General features: G+C 46.4%; 1 protein-coding gene across 1 annotated transcript; it reads right to left on the reverse strand.

The window, feature by feature from the left end:
* Positions 1 to 1,239: 1,239 nt before the first annotated feature.
* Positions 1,240 to 7,780, reverse strand: LOC111162084 (gap junction protein alpha 8). The gene is made up of 2 exons (XM_022526287.1): positions 7,723 to 7,780; positions 1,240 to 2,573 (listed from the first exon to the last, which is right to left on the reverse strand). Exon 2 carries the CDS (start codon positions 2,560 to 2,562, stop codon positions 1,240 to 1,242), a length of 1,323 nt encoding a protein of 440 aa, XP_022381995.1. The 5' UTR covers positions 2,563 to 2,573; positions 7,723 to 7,780.
* Positions 7,781 to 22,566: the final 14,786 nt, after the last annotated feature.

Here is a 22,566-nt window from a genome sequence, read left to right on the forward strand (position 1 = left end):
ATGGTCCTCTTTGTACACATCTCATGTCTCAGCAAGGCCTGAGAGCTGACTTTCCTCAAGACAGGCCAGTGAGCAGGTTATCTCCTGGCTCAGACTGGCTTGCTCCCAGCCCTTGATGAAAGGAGGTGTTGATTTCAGGGTGAGCACTCACTGATATTGGAAGAGGAGAGAAAAGAAGGGGACCTTCCTTCTTCAGGGAAGAAAACAGTGACCAGCCCTCAAGGCCCTTTCAGTTCAGGGAGAGGGTGAGATTTTTGGTCTTTCCCTAATAATGCCCAGGGCAGAATCCCCACCAATTCAAGGGATAATTAAATCAGAACCCAGGGGCTACAGTGACCCAAAAGGAAGGTCATTGAGAATACTGGGTATCTCCTGGACTGATGATTTTAAACTGAACACTTCAAAATGGTGAACTGAGATTTGGGAGCCATAGACACAAGTTGAGACCATAAACAATATGATCAATTCCACAGGAAAGCTGGGCTCGCTAGTGTAGGCGAACTTTGCAAACTGGTACCCCAAAGCTTAAACTTGGCTTGTGCACATTTTGCTTGGTCCACGTGGCATATTTAAAAATTTAGTTGGCAGTGTTAAAAATTTCACTGAGAAGTTTGGACTTCTGGATTCTCTGGAAAAATCAGATGGTCCTGTAACACTGCCTGATAATCAGTGCCTGGTACTGAGTGGCAGCTGCCCTCTGCCCCCACCCCCCTCAGTCTTCACAATCCTAGACATCCCATGGCATTAGAACAGGCCCACCCCATCGATTGAAAGCCCCTGCCTGCACCCCATAGACATCTGAGCTTGGGCCCCCTGATATATGATCATGTGGTGTCTGCTAGGGAAGTGCTGGTGTGATAAAAATCCGGCTGAGCTAGTGAGCTTGAGTGGGGCAGCAAAAAGCTATGAGGCAACCACAATTCTGATTGGAGGGATTTCTGTGGAGAAATGAGGATGAAAGCAGAGCTTCCCATTGTAGTTGAGCTGGAGGGGTGGGGCAGTCATTCGAGACTGGGAACTTTGACGGGACAGTGGCTTTATCTTGGTGGCCCTTTTATTTGGGAAATGTGGTTTCCTAGTTGTACAGCAAGTGCTGTGCCCTCTGCAGCACCTGTCCAACCAGGGGTGGGTGTGAGGGGAGGGACAGAAGACTTGAATCGTGGTGGCTTCTTTACGTTTCATCTTGCCCTATGTTAACTCTGGTGTTTTCTTTTCTTTCTTTCATTCTTCGGCCCCACTTCATACGGTTAGATCGTCTGACCTTGCTCGGCTGCTGGCTTTGCTCAGCCTGCTCAGCGGTCTGGTGTCATCCCTGGTGAGGTCTGGACACAGGGAAGGTGACTTCTCTGCCAGCAGCCCTTGCTTTGATACCTTCTCAGGCTGTAGGTCTTCCTTCTCACCCTCCTTCCCCACCTCGAGAGTCTCGGCTTTCTCCCCCTCCAGCACTGCTGTGGTCTCCAGCCCCTCTGTGCTCACTGTCTCCCCTTCCTGCCTCTTGTCTCCCACCTCTGGTTCCGCCCCCTCCTCTACAGGCTGCTCCTCCGCCTCCCCATCCTGTGCCCCAACCTGAGCGTAGGAAGGCAGTGTCTCTTGGTAAGCTCGGGACAGGTCCCCGAGGGGCCCCGCACCCATCTTCTCCTCGAACTGACTAAAAGGTTTGGCCGCAAGTGGGCTGGTCTCCACCATACCGACCTCAGTCAGGGGGAAATAGTGGGACACGATTTTCTCTTCTTCCAGCAGCTGGTAGCCCTTGGCTTTCTGGATGGAGGAGACGGCAATGGAGTGGAGGGACTTCTCGGGGATCTCCCCCAGGGGCTGCTCCACGGGCCTCTTGAAGGCAGACCGGATTCTCTTCAGGCCCAGGTGGCTCATCTCCAGGATGTTGAGGAAGAGGGACACCGAGGCCACCGACAGCATGAACAGGATGAAGATGGTTTTCTCCGTTGGCCGCGACACAAAGCAGTCCACCACATTGGGGCAGGGCCACCTGCTGCAGCGATAGAGGGGCAGGATCCGGAAGCCGTACAGGAAGTAGTGGCCCACGATGAAGCCCACCTCGAAGAGAGTCTTGAAGATGATGTGGCAGATGTAGGTCCGCAGCAGGGTCCCTTCCAGCCGGAACTTCTTGGTGCCTTTGCTGCTGTTGCTGCCCTTCTTGACGCTGCCCTGGTCCGCGGCCAGCTGCACCCTCTCGCTGCCGTCGCCCGCCGCCTGCTGGCACAGCTCCTCGGCCTCGCGCTCCTTGCGCTTCTCCTCCATGCGAACGTGGTGCACGGCGTGGCCCACGTACACCAGCGACGGCGTGGACACGAAAATGATCTGCAGCACCCAGAGGCGGATGTGCGAGATGGGGAAGGCCTCGTCGTAGCAGACGTTCTCGCAGCCGGGCTGCTGGGTGTTGCACACGAAGTCGGACTGCTCGTCCCCCCACACGAACTCCGCGGCGGTGCCCAGGATGAGGATCCGGAAGATGAACAGCACGGTGAGCCAGACTCTTCCGATGACCGTCGAGTGCTCGTTCACCTCCTCCAAGATGTTCCCCAGGAAACTCCAGTCACCCATTTCTCACCCACCTGGAGGAGGAAGAAGGCAAGAGCTGAGCGGCCGCGGCGTCATCCCCTGCCAGTCTCTCTCTGTTAACGCTTGCTCGCTGGGGGTAGGGTGGGGTACCTCTCCTTTCTGAGTTGCTGGAACCATCAGTATGTAAAAGAACACCTTATCGAGTGGAGTGCCTCCTCTTGCGGGCTAGGATGAGGGGACAAGAGCGGTGCGAAGAATCTTCCTCATCTGCAAAATGGGTTTAATGCTAATACCTGTTCTCCGTCACTTGCAAGGGGTGGTCTGAAAGTGTAGAAGAGGCGATATGTGTATCATTCCTCGAATTCCACCCCAAATAAGGGCTCGTTGTTGACCATAGATAGAAACCCATGTTTACACGGGTTTAAATCAAGACCACAAGCTAAACTATGCTTTAAGAGGCATCATACTGAAGAAAACCCTATACTGTGGGGGGTCTGGGCCCCCAACAGAATTCTTAGATGTGTGAAACTGCCTGTAGCCATTTTACTTGGACTGTGTTGAAATGTACAATGATGTGTTTGAAGGGAAGTGGAAGGAAAGAAACAGTTTTTGAACATCTACTTTGTGACAGGCTTTTGACATTTCAATATTTCATTTAATTGGATCCTGCTAGACTATAGTCTTCATAAGGCTATGGGCCATGCATGTTTCATTCACTGCTGCATACTCAGTGCCTGTCACAGAGCCCAGCACCCAGTGAAAGCTCAGGAAGTGTTTAACCAATTTGATTTGAACACATGAGAAAACCGAAGTTCAGAGAGGTTAAACAAACTGGGATCAGACAGTTAAATAGCAGCCGTTTTGTCTGCCTGGTCCCAAGGGCTGAGTTCTTTCCACTACACCCTGGAGATACACTGCTTTCGATCTAAACTACACAATTCTGCAACTCCTGGACTCTTAATTTATGTTTCTTTCTTCTCTAGGTCGACATCTGCAAACCATTCTTAACAGCTTCACAAATGGAGAGCACTGTCTTTTTTATATGATTATTATTACTCTTTTAAATCCAAAGAATGGGGAGCATGCTTCAGGGAGGAATCATGTTACAGGGTGAGGAAAGTCCACTGAGACACTTTTAGTGTCCCACAGAATGAAAAGGTTTTAGGGTCTGTAATGTGTGCCTACCTTAATAGAGCTAAAAATTTGTCAACAACAACAAAAATACCATTAAACATGATAGCATATCATGCCCCTAGCAACAGCAATGATTAATGCACTGGGTATCGAACTGACGGGGCTGATGTGTGTAAACTGGGACACTCACCCAGTGCAAACCTGTGCTAACCTAAGAGGGACTATGATCAAAACTTCTAAATTGGGGCACCTGGCTGGCTCAATCTGAGGAGCGTGGGATCCTTGACCTTGGGGTTGTGGGTTCGAGCCCCACGTTGGGTGTAGAGATTACTTAAATAAATAAATAAACTTAAAAACAAAGCAAAACAAAACTTCTGTCTCAGCCTGTGGCAAATGCTCCTCCAGCCTGAACATTTCTAGTGTTGCAGTGTTTTCTCAGTGTGGCTCTTAGACAGGGGCAAGAGCGCATGCTGGAGATGTTGCTCTGGGCTTCTTTCAGCCTTGTCCCATCCTATATGATCAGAAGACCACCGCTTTAATGACCGTGATACCTGTTAAACACTTGAATGAGTGATAAAAAGTGATATCTTAAATAAGGTGTGATTTTCATAGATAGGAGTGGATAAACAAAGTGGCATCTTAAAGCCTCCTTCCAGCCTGCGGTTTGGAGCCTGGCCAGACAGTACAGGAGGCAGACAGTGATTGCAGGCGTGAGCAATGCGCACCCTGTGCTCTCAGGGTATGCACAGCTGCAGCTGCTTTTTGGTGTAGAGCAGAGGGTGTTGCTCCTCTTGGAGCCCCAGAAACTCCCAACTAGGTAGGGCACCCAAGAGAAGCTTCTCTCCTCCTGAGAAGGTGAGAGCATCTGTGGCTCCCCAGTCATGACTCCAGCATTGGGAAGAGTTCCTTGTAGGGATGGGGGGCTGAGAGTGGGAGAGGGTCCTCCACCCAGAACCAGCCATTCAGAATCCCAGCCACATGTGTCTAGCTATACTTCTGCTTTTAACACTCCTCCATGGGCAGTTAAATCTAGTGCTTGCCCTGTAGTGAGGGGCAGCCATTTCCATTGCCTTCTGGGGGAAAAAAGATGGGAAACCTCACAATCAGGTAAGCAGCCCAGGCATAAATCCTACTGGTGGCAGAGCCAGGAAAACCCCAGTTTCCTATCACATGGTTCAATCTAACATTCATGTGAAAACAACAGTTTATGTAATTTATTCTTATAAGATCAAGTCTGGCCTTGACGTACTCTACATCTAGTGTTGCTAATGTCTTATCCCCATTGATGTATCAACTCAGATTTGACACTCTTCCTTGTATTGTACTGTATTTGTCCTTTGGGATTTTCGTGTATATTTCACTCAGGTACCTATGTGGACGTGTGCAGTTGAGCACACACTTTCAGGATGGCGTGTCTATCAATCTTGTTTCTCCCTTTGAGAATCAAAAGCTCTTGGAGGCCAGGGATCATTTTATCTTCATCTTCTATGAAACGTCATGACACAAAACAAAGACCTTCACAGAGTGGGCGCTCCATAAATAACCAGTACATGGGACCAATGGTAATAATTTGAAATCTGAAATTCTCAATCTCTGAGTTCATATAATACCAGTATTAGCTAAAGTCTAGGAAACTCCAGTCTTCTCTGCTGCAGTTAGCAGTGGGCAGACAGAGAACTTGTAAAGAAAGCCTAAATACCAAAACAAGGATCGTAGATTGATCCAAAACTAGCTGATTTGAGGGACTGTTTTGATAAATAAACTGGAAGGCCAGTGATTTTTGACATGTTGTGACTGTTGTGACATATTCATGAAACATGAAGACCCTCCCGACCCCCCCATCAGTAGTTTCCAAATTAAGCCAAACAAGGTTGTGTCCTTTCATACCCTATTCTGCAATGCTAAGATTGAGTGTGTGATTGTGTGTGTGTGTGTGTGTGTGTGTGTGTGTGTGTGTGTTTTAATGTCTAGTTACAAAGCTTCTCATGATAATGGAAGAAGAGAAACTAACTTAGAAAAAAATCTTTCCAATTCCATACTGTTGAAACAGACCAACTATTCTTTTAAGAAGAGGAGCTTTAGAGGTGCTAAGAGAAAATGCCTTGGGTCCCTGACTTCTACCAATGAAAATTATACATAAAGGAAGTCAGATAAGAGTATATCCGAACAAGCTATTCCACTGGAGCAGGGAGTAATTTAAACCAAAGGAAGAATATTTCTCTGCTCTTCTACAAAAAGAAACATCTTTTACAGATAGAAAGTAAACCGATGGAGTTCAAGCCTCCGCCCCAGGTCATCCAACAGAACGTTCCACCAGAGGATTATGGTTTTATTTTTATTTTTTAAAGATTTTATTTGTTTATTTGACAGACAGAGACCACAAGTAGGCAGAGAGGCAGTCAGAGAGAGAGGGGGGAGGCAGGCTTCCCACTGAGCAGAGAGCCCGAAGCGGGGCTCGATCCCAGGACCCTGGGATCATGACCTGAGCCGAAGGCAAAGGCTTTAACCCACTGAGCTACCCAGGCGCCCCAGGATTATGGTTTTAAATAATGATTAAAATGACACCTTATGTTTGGGTATCCTTTGTCTATTTATAACTGATACACTTTTCCATATCTTATTTCAGTCCTCATAAGAACCTGTAAACTAGGCCAGTGATTCTCAAACTTGGACATCACAGACTAGTAAAATACCAGCAGAATAGCGGGACCAACACAGAGTTACCAGCTCCTAATTTTGCCAAGCAAGGATATAAAAATAAGAAACTTGGGGTGCCTGGGTGGCTCAGTGGGTTAAGCCTCTGCCTTCGGCTCAGGTCATTGTCTCAGGGTCCTGGGATCGAGCCCCGCATCAGGCTCTCTGCTCAGTGGAAAGCCTGCTTCCCCCTCTCTCTCTGCCTGCTGCTCTGCCTACTTGTGATCTCTCTCTCTCTCTCTCTCTGTCAAATAAATAAATAAAATCTTTTAAAAAATAAACTTATTAAATCACAATTATGACTACATCATTTCATAAGAGGGGGAATTTCATACCACAAAACCAGAAAAGACATAATTTCAGAATAAAAGTCCTTTAAATGGAACACATTTAAGTTGGTGAAAAATTTACTATATTGCTTACTACATTATTACTACAGGCTTCTGGAAGGTTCATCTTGGACCAGAACTGACAGGTCCGCAGGATGACCATTTAGAACCAGTGAACCAGGCATTTTCAGCCTCCATTAACAGATAGGAAGGCAGACCGGGAGGTTAACTAAGTCTGCCAAGGGGGCTCAACTAGTGAGGGCAGAGCAGGGGTCGGAGCCGTGGTCTTCTGGCTTCAAGCCCAGGGCAATCTCCAATACAGAGAAGTATCCTCTTCTCTTGGCTTTGAGAAGAGGCAGAATACCACACTTACACCTGTGTTAGCCAGTTCCCCCAAAGGATTACATGGCCACTTACCAGTCTGGTTGGTAAAGGGAGTGTAAATGGGTCTCCCTTCATGTCTCTAGAGCAGCCACTGCAAAGAGCAGCTTTCCTAGAGAACCAGCACAGCCTGCCGCCAGGAAGACTGTTGGGGTCTTTAGCTAGACCTGTTCTTATGCACCATTAAATGCTCCAACATCGAAAATGCAGCACATGAAGCTTCCTCTCCACCCACAGCACTCAGTAGTAATTACTGTTATACCTATCACAGAGGTCAAGGAAAAAGTACAAAACTCTTTTATAAACACCAAATACTTATTTTAGATCTCTTGGGATTCCTGGAGGCATGTTAATTCATTCTGAAAAAATGAGAAAACCTTAAAAAGTCAAATTGTAGTTAGAATTTGGGCATCTCCCCTCTCATACCCCTCCCCCATTCCTACAGTCCTTTCCCTTCTGAAACTCTGCCAGCTCTCAGGCCAGTCCCAAGAGGGTTTTCAGAATTGGACTCTAAGTTCAGCCATCCCAACCCAAGACAAAACCTTAGTGACAACATTTTTCCTTTTGTAGAAACCCTGATCTGGCCCTTAGATTAGGCTAGAAAAGAAGCCCAGGTTGCATGGGAGGGAAGGCGACAAACCAATGTAACCCAAGGAAAACTTGCCAGTAGCAGTAGGGTTCCCCCGGAGAAATATGTGCTCTCTTTCTCTCTTGGCGCTCAGCAGCAAAATGGCAACTTTGGCCTCTTTCCTTTGGCGCCTAAAAGCCCACCTCCCACTTCTCTATCCCGCCCCTCCTGTGCTGCACGACTGAGCAGATATGACTGGATTGGCCCTGATGGGTAGGTTTTACTGTCCAGCAATATTTTAAGCTCCCAGCCAGACAGCTTTTATGAAGGGAGGGATGTTTGGAAAACAATAGGAGAGAGAGAGAATGGGAGAGCTGTGTTGGGCACAGAGGGGAGGAGGGTGGGGAAAAGCTGATGTGGGAAAGCTTAGATGGGCTTCTGTAGCCTCCCAAAGTGTCTTTTAGCTGCAGACCTGGTCCTGTACTGCAGAAAACCTTCGGCTTCTCTCCAAAGTGGGTATTTTACCTGGGGGTATTTTCCCAGTGCCTTATCATCAGCTTAGGGAACGCTTGGGGTGTAGGGACAGTAAGAGGTCACTTGCATGCATCCCCTGCCCTCAGTCAGACTGTACCAAAGCACCCCCACCCCCAAAGAAGAGTGGTTGTTTCTTTTCAAGGGTTGATCTATCATTCTCTATTGGGGGTTTGTTCTTATGTCTCCAAGTTTCTTTCTTTGAAAGGAGCATGCATATGCCAAAGAATTCTGGCGCCATTTGTCAATATAATAACATTCCCCACCTTGTTTTACTCATAATTGCAAATACTTTTGAGAAACTGCAGAGTCAAGGGGACTATGCAGTGTCAGCTAATAGTTTTAGACTCTCATGCCTCCAACTGCGAAATGGGGTTATGGGGTTTGGGTCACCAAGAAGCTCTGGGTTGAAATACCTGTGCGGCCTAATGAGGAATGATGTTTGGGAAGCTAGCTCGGGGGGCATGAACGCATGCCCTCTGCCTCTCCAAGGCCCACCATCTTCCCAATGTCTGGGACTCACCATTGCATTGGTATGAAAGATGGTTGTACTGACCACCTTTCCAAACCCCAAACTGGGGCATTTTATTATATAAGTTGATATGTGGAAACAATGGAGCAAACATAGTTGAAACTGGGATTGTTTTAGGAAACCTACAATGTATAATTACTGAGCCGAAGGCAACTTTGAGGGTAAACCAGAAAAAAAGAATCTAAGTGCTTGCCTCTTCTCTACCCTCATTTCCTGCTCTTTCTGGTGTCATGGGCATACTGCATTTTGATGGTGGTGGTTTGAAGAGGGATGTTACCAAAGTTGTATGAGTCTCCAATTCCAATCGTATTATAATGTTCCCTAACCCAAACCTTATTTACTTTAAAATTCTGATTTCTTTCAGACTTCAAATTTGAAGGATGAGTCTAACTGGAACAGAGCCTTCTAGAGAATCTGTCAATTAAAAACAACTGGCCAAGGCTGTTCCCCAATATCAACGAGGCAAGAAGTCAGAAGAGAGAGGGAAGGAAATCTCAGTGTTTCTTCTGAGAGCATTTGGTCAATGTTGATTCCAGAAGCTTGAGCTTTCTCTGGGATTTTCTAGAAACTATAAACTTCTCTTCAGATGAATTTCTCTCATCCAGGGCTTTCCAGGCCAACTTGGCTTGTGTGGTAGAGCAGTCCCGTCTCCTGACACCATCATGTGAGAGATGGTCGTAGAGGATGTGTTCGTGTCTAGAAAAATAAAGAATGTCATCAGAGCTCAGGTTTGGACAAATCTAGCTTTGTAATTTAGCACTTCCTTTGCTTATTTCCTCCATGGGTGTTGAAGACACTCTGCTAAGAGTGCCCAGCTGATTGAATTATTTTTGTTGTCACATCTTCTGTTTGCAGTCTTTGAAAACATAAACACTCAATCCCTTATCTCTTGAGGAACATTTTGAAAGAGGTGGGAGAGGGGCTCATCCCAGGTTCATCTGTGGTTAAGAGCTGTCCTAACCAGAAATTAGAGTCAGTTTCTTAGGTCTTTCAGTGGGAAGTCTTCTTGTGGTGGCTCTATTGTTTTATCTGATGTAAACAAAGCTCTAGAACATGGGATATAACCACATTTGAAGGCAAATCCCACTTTTATGTTCTGTAATATGGATTATTAGATCATTGATGTTTGGATAATTCAACGGTGCCATTCTTTCACCAGGGTATGTTTTGGAAGCAGTGAAGCAGTTACTAGTGGGAAAATCACGGGATTTTCAGTGGGAAGACCTGGCTCTTGGTGTGGCCCTTCCTGAGCAATTTGCTCAGCCTCTCTGGGTCTTGGTTTTCTCAACTATGTAAGAGAGTTGATAATGACTGCCTTTCCTGTTTTGTGAAAAGTCCTTTTAATAATGATGGTGGCGATTGCTCTAACCCATGCAATGCTGTGAATCCCTGTCCGCTTGTTAGTTATGTTCACTGTGATCTCCACCCCTTCTGAGTCTGGCTGTGTCCTGTGCCCCCGGGTCCTGGGTTGGCTTATTTCTAAGTGTGTCTTGATTACAGTCATAATATGCTTTCCTTCCACAGGGAAAATACCAGGACTGGAAAAGACCAGAAGAAACTGTGGGCCTCCATTCCCTCATTTTACAGATGAGAAGCCAGTTCAGGGTGGAAATGATGTCTTGAGGTCGTGGTGCAGCTTAGAGGCCCAGGCATTTTCCATGGCTCTGGATGCCTCCATGTGGGGGTAGAGACTCACTCAGCAGTAAGGCTCTTTAGGGAGAACCAGGTGAGCCCTATCGTGGGTAGAAAGCCAGGCAGACAGATGTATGGGGCCCGAGGGGACCATTCTCAGTCAATCGAAATGATTGGAATTAGGAGGCAAAAAATCTCTCTCTTCCAGCTGCTTGGGTGTGCAAGGTAGAATGAGTCTTGGAGAAACCCAGGGCCAGGGGCTATGGGTGAATTGGGTTATTTCCCTGAATATCCAGGCCTGGCTCTGACTTCGTGGGCAATGTTTGGTGATTCATTTTACAAGCATTTTCTGAGCTCCCACTCCATGAGGTGTTTGGGACCCACCAGCGGGTAAAACAAAGATCTCTGCCATAGCAGAGCTCACAGTCTTGTGGGGGAGGCGGCTGATTCTCATTAAACGCAATAACTCAGGGAATGACACAGGAGGTTAGGAGGTGATAAGAGCTAGCAACAAATGGAAAAGTTTGAAGGGGGGGAAGTGCGAGGGAAGGGTTGGGAGAGCCAGTGGAGGGGAGATGGTTCTCACACAGACCTCACTGAGGTGAGGTGGAGCCCACTTTAAAGAGGGTGAGGGAGGGAGCTGTGAGGTTGTGGGGTGGGTGGTGGTGGGGGGCATGGGGGAGAGTAAGCCAGGCCAAGTCCTGCAGGAGCAGGCAGCCCAGGGCCGGGCTGGAACAGTGGGTGCAGACAAAAACTGCTGGGAAATGTAATTTTTGTCTCCTGATCGTTCATCCATGTGTGGTTTGATCACCTTCACATCTTTAAAGCATCGACAACACCAAGAAAGGAGATACCCAGCCTCTAATATGCAACTTTGCCCTTCTCTTCTGCCACACGCTTTGGCGAAGTGGTTGGTGTGAGCCTGGCACTGTGCTGGGAGGACAAACTTGAATGAAGCCCAGGGATGCCTAGCCCACAGTGTGTGCAGAGAGGCCTCACACCCATCTGCTCAAGGAGATGGAGGACTGGAGGGTGCTCTGGTCTCCCAGACCCCGGTTCCCGCATTGGGCCTTAGAACAGGGGCCTTCGTCTTTCAGGAAGCTGAACAGAGAAGTGCTGAATGGCCAGGCTTTGGAGTGAGTTTGGCTCAGCATTGCCCCGAATTGGCTGCCCAGCCTCGCTCACCTGACTTTCCTGGGCTCCTCTTCGGTTTTCTCCTGCGAAAAATGGGAACCAGTGTCTCCTCAAAGAATCAGAGTGATTCAGTAAAACAATATGCATAAAACCGAGTTTAGTACTTGACATTGGGCCAGTGCTTGCTAAGTAGTAATGTCCATTACCACCCTTTGGAAGAAGGTTTGGCTACTACCGACCAAAGGAGGTCAAGTGTTCCTTCCTTAATTAACCAGCGGGCGGCTCAATGCTTGTTTTTTCTTCTTTGTACCATCTGGAGAGGCCCAGAGGTGAACCATGGCCCTCTCTAACCCTCCTCCCTGGCCAGTTTGGGTGTGAGCCAGAGAGTCTTCTGTATGACAACCATTTGGCTGGGATTCAAAAGCTCCTGTGCCCTGAGGGGCAAGGGGTGGGCTGGAGGGGAGGGACAGGGGTCACTTTCACCGGGGACAGGATTTCCCGCACAGACAGTTGTCAGGACAAAGCCGGGCACTCTATTGAACAGAGCAGCTCATGCATGAGAGCAGACTGTGCCAATTCTATAGAGCATGACCCCTCGGCCCTGGGATCTTCTGCTAACAAAGTTATCTTTCCCAGTCTGCTTAGGCAGAAGGGGGACACACTTCCCATCTTTGTGCTGAGGCTGCAAAACAAGTAGGACCCAGGCCAGGCTGAGATCTGGCTCTTGGCATGCCCCGTCATTTCCTCTCCTCTCCCCACTAAAGGTCTTGGGTTCTCTTCAGCAGCCCTGTTCGTCACCTTGGGGAGATGAGCGCAGGCTGCAGAAAGTGGCCATTGGCTGGTGGGGAGGGGAGACCAGGGAGTGTCCTGACATTCTAGCTGCCTGGGGAGGGACAGAGAGAATATCCCAGAAGAGGGGTAGGGAAAGAGGCTGATGCAGCCTCAGATTCTCTGGGGTGGGAGCAGTTGTGAATGTTGTAAGCCCATAGGTCTCTGACTGCAGTTCCCTGGGGCCAGTGGTGGCAGCATTGCCTGGGAATTGGTTAGCGGGGAGAGCCCTGCCCCAGACCTACTGAATCAGAAACTCTGAAGGTGGAGACCTAAAAACTGTTTTTAAAAAGCCCTCTGAGAAACAAACTGAGGGTTTTGGAGGGGAGGGGGGTGGGAGGATGGGTGAGCCTGGTGGTGGGTATGAAGGAGGGCATGTATTGCATGGAGCACTGGGTGTGGTACATAAACAATGAATCTTGGAACACTGAAAAAATAAAATAAAATAAAATAAAATAAAAACAAAGAACAAAAAACAAAACAACAACAAAACACATACACATACACACACACACACACAAAATAAAAGCCTTCTAGGCGATTCTAGTGCATGCTAAAACTTTAGAACCACTGCTCAATGTAACCCTGGCCGCTAGAATTGGTGGTGCTGGTCCCTGGTGCCCACAGCCCTCTCCTAGTCCCCACGGCTGGCACTTTTTGATACCTGCGTCCACCACAAGGCCCTAGACACAAGTCTTTGGGTCCATCCAGAAAACAAACCAACAAATCTTGTGGAGTTCCCTGCAGTCTCTCAGCTGCTGTAGTAGCCCATCCTACATATATAATATCATAAGTCAGAAGGGGAGAAAAATATTTTGCAAATACATGGTGTAGGCAGCTGTACCTATGGTGAGGGGTGGGCTGATTTGTCTCCATTTTACTGAGGCTCAGCGAGGTTAAGTAATTTGCCTGCGGTCATGGAAAGAAAGGGGCAGGACGAGGACTGGAACCAGATCTGCTCGACTCCAAAGCCGGTGTTTGCTCTGGCTGTCCGTGCTGTCTTCTTTGATTATGAGATTCAGTTCGACAGTGCTGACCTTTCAGAGCATTTGGGGGTCTCCGGTCTTTGTGCTAATCAGTCAACATTTGTGTGTTTAGAAAAGTTTTTTTTTTTGTTTGTTTGTTTGTTATTGCTGTTGTTGTTGTTTTTGTCCTGAAAAACCCACATAGCTGCAAACATTTTCTACATAGAGGAATTCGCTTTGTACCTATCTGTTTAAAAATGACAAACCTACAGGGTGAATGCTTGCATGATGGAAAGAATCAAAACGGTAAAGGGACATGCAGGATAAAGAGTAAAGTTCTCTGCTTACCTTCGTCTTCCCACCTCCTCGTCACTACAACCATGCTTAACTGTTTGGTGTGGGTCTTTCCAGACGGTTTTTGCTTTTTAAAGATGCACTTCATATATACATATTAATATATGCCTAATATATCTTGATATCTTTGCTGTATATGTCTGCATCATTTTAATGTCTGCAATAGTATTCCATCATAAGGACATCCTGTAAGTTTGTTCAGTCTGGTCTCTGTTGAAGGACATTAGGTTACTTCCACGTTTCTTTGCTATGACAAACTTTCAGAAAAGGATAAACATCTATATGTCCATATTTTAGGGGCAAATGAAGGAATAGTTTTGGAGGATGGATCCCTGGAGGTAGAACAGATTACTCAAAACATAGGAATGACTTGAAAGTTGGTTAAGTGACACCAATTACTTTCAAAACAGACTGTGCCTGACTGTACGCTCAGAAGAGTGTGGGGGCAGGCATTTTGTGTTCTAGTCTTACTATCACCAGCTGTTGTCTCTCTTTACATTTTTTTTTTTTTTTGACAGTGGTATGAGCAGGAGATAGTCTTTATTTTAATTAGCAGTTTTCTGATTCTCGGATGACTCATGTATTTACTAGCCATTTGCATTTCTTTTTTTCTGAATCATGCACTCATATCCTTTGTCTGTTTTGGGGGAGTTATTTTCCTCTTCCTTGTTGCTTTATTGACTCTTTTTATAGACCATAACTAATATTTGTCATAAGGATTGTGAAATTTTTTCATATGATGACTTGTAACTTTGCTCTTAGAGTGTTTTGCTGTAAAAGAGGACTTATATTTTTATCTAATCAAATCTGTCATTAAAAAGTTTGTGGTTTCTCATTTTTGTGCCTGCTTAGAAAGGCTTCTGCATTTCATTAAAATTCAGAAGACCAGTGAGGAAAGAAATTTGCCAGAGTAGATTCCGTTTCAGTTCAGCATTTAAGCCTGAAAAAACTGAATGATCAGAGCAATACGAACCCTGCCTAATTCTCCTCCTAGTTTTGTCTATAGTGGCCTTTTAATTTTAATAATAAAGGAATTATGTAAATTGCATTCATTATCTTGGTACATTTGACAACAGATTTCATCATCATCATCATCATTTTCCAGGACCTGTTTGATTTGCAAATCAGAAAACCAAACCTGTGTCATTTTGCTTCTTATAGGTACTTTTGTTTTGCCTCTATGGTTTTGGATGCCTGATCTGTACTTCTATTCAGATATCACGCGTGGGTGGAGAGAGAGCATGGAACATTATTATTTTCTTTTTCACAGGCTTATTTATGGGGAGGACATTTTTGTCTTTTTCTTTTTGCCTTTGCCTTTTCTTTGTGGCAAATCAAATAGCTGCAGTCTGGGCCAGTTACCCTGAATTCCAAAAAAACCTGCCTCTTTTTTAATCCTTTACTACTTAGTTTCTTTTTGCCTTAAGTAAGAGGCTTTACTCTGACCAGATTCGTTGGGAAGAACATGGTTCTGGTAGCTGGAAAACTTCAGTCTGTGGCTTAATCTAGTTGGTTTCTCCATCACCAAGGACTTGGGTAAACAACAAAATCACTGTTTAACCGGATGGAATCACTCTGGCTAAATAGGCCCTTACATCCACCTCTCAGTTTCCTGAGCCATAACATGGGTAAACAATGAGACATACCTGGCTGAGTTGTTTTGAGGGTTAAATAAGAGAATACAAAATTTTATAAACACACGTGACAAAAAGGTGGTTTTTCAGAAGCAAGTTTGATTCCTTTCGGGGGTTATGCTGCGCTCATGCCACTAGATGGCGTTATCAACACAGCCAGCTGGCTAAGATGGTTCAGTATGAAGTCCAAGCTGGGGAAAGGGGATCCCCTCTTCCTTTTCTTCCCTATGAATGAAATATATTTAGCAGCGATGATTACAGATGTAACAAAGAAGCTTTCATTTTTGCTGTAAATCATTTGTTACTGTCAGAACTTTTCTTAGGCAACAGACTGCCCTGAGGAATGGTTGCAAGGAGACCCAGAAGCCAGAGTAGTCTTTCGGAAACACAAATTTGATTATGTCCTTCCCATACTTAAAACCCTTCTATAGCTTGCTAATATAAACAGAGGTACTATTTGATATTTTTATTTTAAGTTCAACCTTGCTCTGGAATTGAGGGTATAAAATAAGTCATTCAGGTCAAGGGCAACATGCTCCTAGTCCCACCTCTCAGGCACCACAGGAGCCCTGAAGCTCTAGGAAATAAGGCTCAAGAATCGAGACAAAGTGAAGCTTGCGGCCTTGAATATATCACATAGGGTCCTCTGCTGTCTGCAGCTTGCCTATTACTCCAGCCGTTATCTTGCCACTCATTGCTTTGCTCCTGACCTTTAGCCGCTATAACCTACTGAGTTCCCTATACATAGCACCCTGATTCTTGCCTCCGTGCCTCTGTCCCTGCAGTCCCCTCTACTTCGAACCTCCCTCCTCAACTCTGACTCATCCAACAATGCTCAGTTTGGGCTTTACCCAAGAATTCCTTCTTCAGGATTTCTGTCCCCATCTAGGTTAGATTTCAAGAGGTCATTCATGTGTCTTTCTCCTCTACTAGTCTATGATATTTGTGAGTGCAAGAAATGTGTCTTTCTCATATCTATTTTAGGAAGGCCAGGCCAATGAGAGTACTCAATGGGTTTTCGTGGAAAGAATCAATGAATGAGTGAGGAACAGAGAAAAGGGCATTCCAGATAGATGAGATGGCAAGAGATGAAGATGTAAAAGTTGGAGAGGGAGGTGACTATTGCAGGGAGTGGATGGTTTGAGTCCAGGAGTAAGGGGATTTCTTCCCACAATCCAGGCTGAGCCACTCACTGGAGACCAGGGTGAGCCCTGTCCTCTCAAAGCGCCAACAGTAGTCCTCATGAAGTCATGGGGGTGGGGAGATGTAAGGTGGGGATTGTATGGCAGCTGTAAGAGAAGCCCCAGAAATAGCCTGCTTCTGAGAATAATTTTGGCAGTGACCTTCAGTGGCCTGGAATTGAGCATCTAGAGCTGCTCAGACCCTCTATGGTAAAGGTGAGGACCCCAACACAAACAGCCTTTGCCAGAAAGCTCACACACACACACACACACACACACACTTTCTTTCTCTGTTTTCTTCCTCTTCTGAGACCAGATCCTCTTTTTCTTCTGAGGGTCCCTGAGAAGGGTATAGGACAGGGCTCCTCAGGTTAATGAGGGTGATCTCTTTCAAAGGGGCAAATGCTCGGGGAGCAGCCCACATGATTCCAGGAGGAAAAGGGGCTGGGAAGTGGGAAGGTGGTTCTTGTTCCTTGTAATTGCAGGCACAGGAATCAGTCCTGAGCCAGCTTTGTGTGTGGGAACCAAGACAGCGGACCACCAAGTTGTCACCCTCTGGCCTCTGGACCTGTGGGGCATGAGGGCTTCAAGAAAAACTAGAAGATTTACTTTCCACCTAAAAACAGAGATGGTATTACCATACTCCCTCACTGTGGCAGCTTCCTAAGCAGCAGACTCAAGGGCCAAGGTGCTCCAGGGCATACTTTAGAGGGAGAATGTTGCCTTCCTGTTGTCTCAAATGGCACCTCCAGCCCCTGAAACTGGAGTCTTTATTAGCTTGTACCTGTGAGGTGATACAAAACCGAAGAAGCTTCGGTCTCTGGCCAGTTTTATCCTCCATCTGGGAAGAGGCTGCCCATTTCCCAAAGACTTGCTACCCCAGGGCCCTGTATCTGCTTAGGTCCTGTGGCTACTGAGGATAGCTGGGATTTCCTGCAACTTATGTGCTACTGATGTAACTTGCTGAGGCCAGTCTCTTCACAGACCCCAGGTGGCTTTTCTCCAGATAGTCTGCCAAAATAGGTCAAAGCCACTTTCCAGTCTCACAGGCAAGAAGGGACTCTGGACGTATAATGGAGAGCATGGGAGCCCCAGAGGAGAAACATCTAGCCCTCCTGGCATTACCACAGTCATAGGGCTTCAAATGTGCCCCCCCCCCCCCGGACACATGTTAGTTACCCCCTTCAAACTGTAGAGGGGGGCATAATGGTGACAAGTCCCATTTTACCTGAAGTGTGAGAGCTTGCAAAGGCTCAATAAGAGTGTTGACAAAGCAGAGAGGGGAATTCTAAATCCTCCGAATTCCTAGGAGTGGGTAAATGAGCTCATAGCCTGCATTACTCAGCCTGCCCAGGACTCCAGGGAGGCGGACACCTTCCTTTCTTCACTCCAAAGGTGAACCTCCCTGGAGGGTAGAGGTGGCTCTTGACCTAAAACTGGGAGAAAAACCACTTGGAATTTTTTTTTTTAATTGCTTCTTCATTTTCCTTCTGGAGCGGGTCCCCAGGCATCCAAACAATGCCTCTCCAGGCACGGCTGTCATAAAATGCAACTGAAATCCGTATCTATGGAAACAGGCTGGCTCCTTTTGCCTCTCTCCCTCCCTGCGTCTGTGTGGGCCGGGGTGGGTCTAGACTCTAGGCTCTTTGCTCTGATGTAGGGGGTCATTCTGGCTGTGCCCTGCCTGCCCTACTGAGCCTGGCCTCCTCCTGCCAGCCAGCGGGAGGAGAGTGAGCTGGAGCTGGGGCAGGGCAGTAAAGCTTCAGATAGGCCCAGAGAGGCAGAGCAGAAGGAAGATAGTGTGTCTGTCTAGGGCTCGGGGGACAGCAGGCAGTGACACTCAGCGGGGACAATACTGACCTGGGCACTCAGAGCTCCATGCTGCTCTCCTGGCTTTTGAGCTCAAGACCCAGACATTTACTCAGTCAACAAAGTTCTTCCCTGCCTTCTTCATGCACCCCAGGCTTGGCTATGATTCTCTGGGCCTTTCTTCCTTTGCCTAAAAAGGCAGTTCATTATTCCTTAGGGGTACATATGTGATGGTGTTTGGTTTAAGAGGTTTTTTTTGGTTTTGTTTTGTTTTTGGTTTTTTTGGATTTAAGACAAATGAAAATCAGTCTGCTTCAACTTGGCAGAATGGACTGAAATGGAAACAAAGACACCAGAGCTCTCTTCTCATCCTCAGCCCTAATCCACTGACTTACCAAACCACACGTTTTCTTGCAGGGGCAGCCTGTCCTTAAACCAGGCACTGCAGACAGGTCTAGCTCATGAGTTGGGAAGTTAGCGGCGGGGGGGGGGGGGGTGATGGTGTTGGGAGCCCTCACTACCTGATAAAATGTATCATGTAACAGAGTTTCGAGGGAGATCATTTCCATTCCAGCATTGTGCCTCTGCCTGGGCAGCCGGGGAAAGCATCCAGAACGCCACCAACACTGTCCTTGCGTCACTAGGGGGCGATGCTGTCTCTCTTTTACTCCATGCAGGGTTTTTTTTTGTTTGTTTGTTTGTTTTTTGTTTTGTTTTGTTTTATTTTGCTTTTTTGGGGGCTACTTCTTCAGAGATTGTGGGCTAAGAAAGAAGCCCCTTTCAGATGTGCCTCAGAGTAGAAGAACTCTATTCATCACACCAGAACAGAAGGGCATAGTTCAAGTGTGAGTGGCTGAGAGGATGGGAATGCAAAAGGACAAAGCCTGGCCTTAACTTGGGGGACTGTTGTGGGACCATATTTGCTTGCCTTCCCTCACTCTCTTTAGTGAGCAGGTGCCCCAGGGGGTATCCCCCACTCCTCTTCTTTCCCTACTCACTAGCTACTCTCATCATTGCAACATTTGCCCTATTTCTCATGGTCCCCCTAAACCGTCAAACCTGAGAGTCCTGTAAAATTCTCTGCTATACCCCCTTCCCTCTCTCAGGCCTGCCCTGTTTCCTCTGTTCCTGAACTATTTGACTGTATCCCTGATTGTACCCCCGGGAAATACTTGATTGTGAAAAGGCAAAAGTATATGGTGTATCGTTGGTTCATGGGATGGCAAAGCAAAGAACCTCAGCAGGTACCTGTCTCTGACCTCAGAGATTAGAGGCCCCGGGGCCAGCAGCACTCTGGGGCCATTCTGGCCAGAGTAAGGGAGAGTCCATTTTAAGAGTTATGGCTGAGAGTGTGTGAATTTAGTTCATCCAGCTGCTTGCTGCCATTCTGGGAAGCCTCTGTAGCTGGAGGCAGAGTTGGTGGAACTCTTGGAACCGCAGAAGGTGTTTGGGCGGTGGCCTCCTTGTGGGTGAGCTGCCTACCTTGGACTTGCCCTCCAAGAGCCCGCAGGCTGATCCATAGCCAGTGTGACAGCCTGCACCAACATAGCCTCCAGGCTCCTCCCCACCGATTCATGCTCTCCTTGGCCTCTCCGCAAACCTGTGTGGAGACTTCCGAGGAATTCCTCTGCCCACTAGATCCAGTAGGTACATTTTCATGTCCTTTTAAAGGATGAGGGGGACTTGTGTGGAAGACTCTGTCATTGGAATTCATCACTGGTGTTCTCAACATGATGTAATATTTTCTTGGCTCTCAGACTCTATAACTAGACAGCCCGACTCACTTCCTGGCTATGTGATATTTGGCAAATTAACTCTTTGAAATCTCAGTTTTATCATCTATAGATGAAGATGATTGTAATGGGGATATAATGAGATACTCTATATAAAGTACTTGGCCCAATGGCTGGCATGTAAATGGTCACTGTCATTATCTTGAAAGGCAGTAGAGTGTAGTAGCTAAGCCAGCTGGCTCAGATTGGGACTCTACCACTTCCTCGCTGTGTGATAGCAAGCAAATCATTTAATCTCTCTGTGCCTTGGTTGCCTTATATATAAAATGCAGTTGATAACGATACCTATTTGTTAGGATTGGCTGGCTAATGCATATGGTGCCCTGAAAACAGTTCCTGGCGTATAGTAAGGATCCAAAGAAGGGTAGCCCTCATCGTCTGCAGAGCAGCGGCCTGAATTATCCAAGGATGCCTCTGGAGTACTGTGATGAACGTTTGAGGAGAATTATTTTCTCATTTGACTTGGTTTAACGAAGATGAATCTGTATTTGTTGCTTGTACAGCTGGTAAGTGCTGGGGCTAGGGGCTCAGAACATGGTTGAGGGAAGCCTGTTGGAAATGCAAGATATGAAGCAGGGAGTCCAGAAAACGGATCATTTTGAGGCGCTTATATGGCATCTTTTGACCAGGGTCCTGAATGGCGTTTCTTTTAGTATATATCAATGTGGAAAGATTATATTGTCATAGCAATTTTGCAAGTGGAGAAATGGGTGACCAAGACAGATGATGTACTGTGCACAACGCGTGCAAAGGCGGGATCCATACCTCAACCCACACACCAATTACATTTAAAAATAAAAATTAATCAAAGCAGCTTTTGGCACTGCCAGACAGAGCAGGTCACGGACAGTGTGTTTGACATGTCATTCAACTGTGTTGGCAGCTGCAGGCACAGCTACAGTGAATCTGGGGTAATGCCAGGAATAAAGCACAGCTCAGGGCTTCCATCACACCTCACTGATTGTTCATTTATTTTTAGAGTCTCCAACAAGAAAATTTTAAAGAAAAAAAAAAAAGAAAGATAATTCTGTGGGTGGGAATTAGGAATGAGCAATCTAGAAAAATCTGAAATTTTTCTAGAATTGTCAAAAGATGTATTGTAAATTTCAGAATACTTTCTAGGTCCTGGACTGCTGGGATAAGACAATCTCTAAAATGTGTCACTATCTTCTGGGAGGAGAATCTTGAAGGATAGAAAGACCAGAATGAGGGCAATGTGCCATCATTCTTTTTAAAAAAGTGAAAAGAATTAATCTGGAAAAATAACCTATTAGGGCTGACAACTGTTTAAGTAAAACTAATGAAATGGAATTTGGAAGAAAACGCTCTCCTGGCTTCTTCATTGGGATGATGATTCATTAGCAGCAAGAGTTAGGGTTGTCCACAGTCCTGTGCTGATCATTGGTGAGCAGGTTATACAAAAAGATCTTTGGGAAATATCATGGTATTTGTTTTGGCAGTAGATTAATTTTTCAACTAAACCTGTTAGCTCAGTTACAAATATTTTAGAGAGTGATGGGCTTATGTGTGCTCTAACCTCCTTTTATTCAAGAAATGTTTATCGATGGGGCACTTGGGTGGCTCAGTCATTAAGCTTCTGCCTTCGGCTCAGGTCATGATCCCAGGGTCCAGGGATCGAGCCCCATATTGGGCTCCCTGCTGAGTGAGGAGTCTGCTTCTCTCCTCCCTCTCCCTTGGTTTGTGTTCCCTCTCTCACTCTCTCTGTCAAATAAAGAAATAAAATCTTAAAAAAAAATTTTATTGAGGACCCACTCTGGGCCAGGTGTTGGCCAAGGAGCTGGCAAGACAATGCTGCCCTCACTAGACATGTCCCCCATTCTCCTGGAGATGGGTATCAGACAAATAACATACGTGATTTTTGGATTAATATTGTGTCAGTGAAGCAGACATATACAGCATGAAATACGCATACAATGAAGAGTTGGCTTTCCCAGAGGGTTAGAAATTTGAAAGCCCTTGGGAAACTATGAGGTGCTAACTAAAAGTTGGAGCAACGCCCTACTCTATGCTTTGTTCGGCTTCATGGTTAGTTTCTGAATGGGCACAAGTTTGCTCCTGCCTAAAGCCCAGGCCACTGTTTCTGGTAGAGCTTTCTCTCTTGAAGAAAGCTAACTTCCTTCTCTGAACACCACGTGGTCAGTGGGAAAGGCCCCAGAGGTGGGTGGGAATAGATTGAGAAATGGTTCTGTCAATTACTGGAGCAGAGAAATTGGTCCTGGTCTCTTCATCATCCATTTTGGTTGGAAATCGGACCAAAAAATAAAGAGTACAGGAACTCCTTGATCAAAACTCTAAACAAGAAGGTCTGCTACTGTCCATCACTCATGCTCTAAGGGACTGACCTGATGCAGTTCTCATTTACTGATTCTATCCTAAGAGATAAATGTGGATGTGAATGTCAATGTTATTATGAGAAATGAAAACATTACCCACCTAAAACGGAAGAGTTCTTTTCTGATAGTTAGCCCTTATCAAATGCACATGTAAGAGCCTGTCCTTTTACAAAATACATCATTTCATTTAATC

Source organism: Enhydra lutris, unplaced genomic scaffold, assembly GCF_002288905.1.
Source record: "Enhydra lutris kenyoni isolate GAN:26980312 unplaced genomic scaffold, ASM228890v2 scaffoldscaffold88, whole genome shotgun sequence".
NCBI lineage: Eukaryota > Metazoa > Chordata > Mammalia > Carnivora > Mustelidae > Enhydra > Enhydra lutris.

Coding starts and splice junctions, on each gene's coding strand:
- LOC111162084 (XM_022526287.1), bottom strand. CDS start 2,562: ATGGGTGACTGGAGTTTCCTGGGGAACATCTTGGAGGAGGTGAACGAG.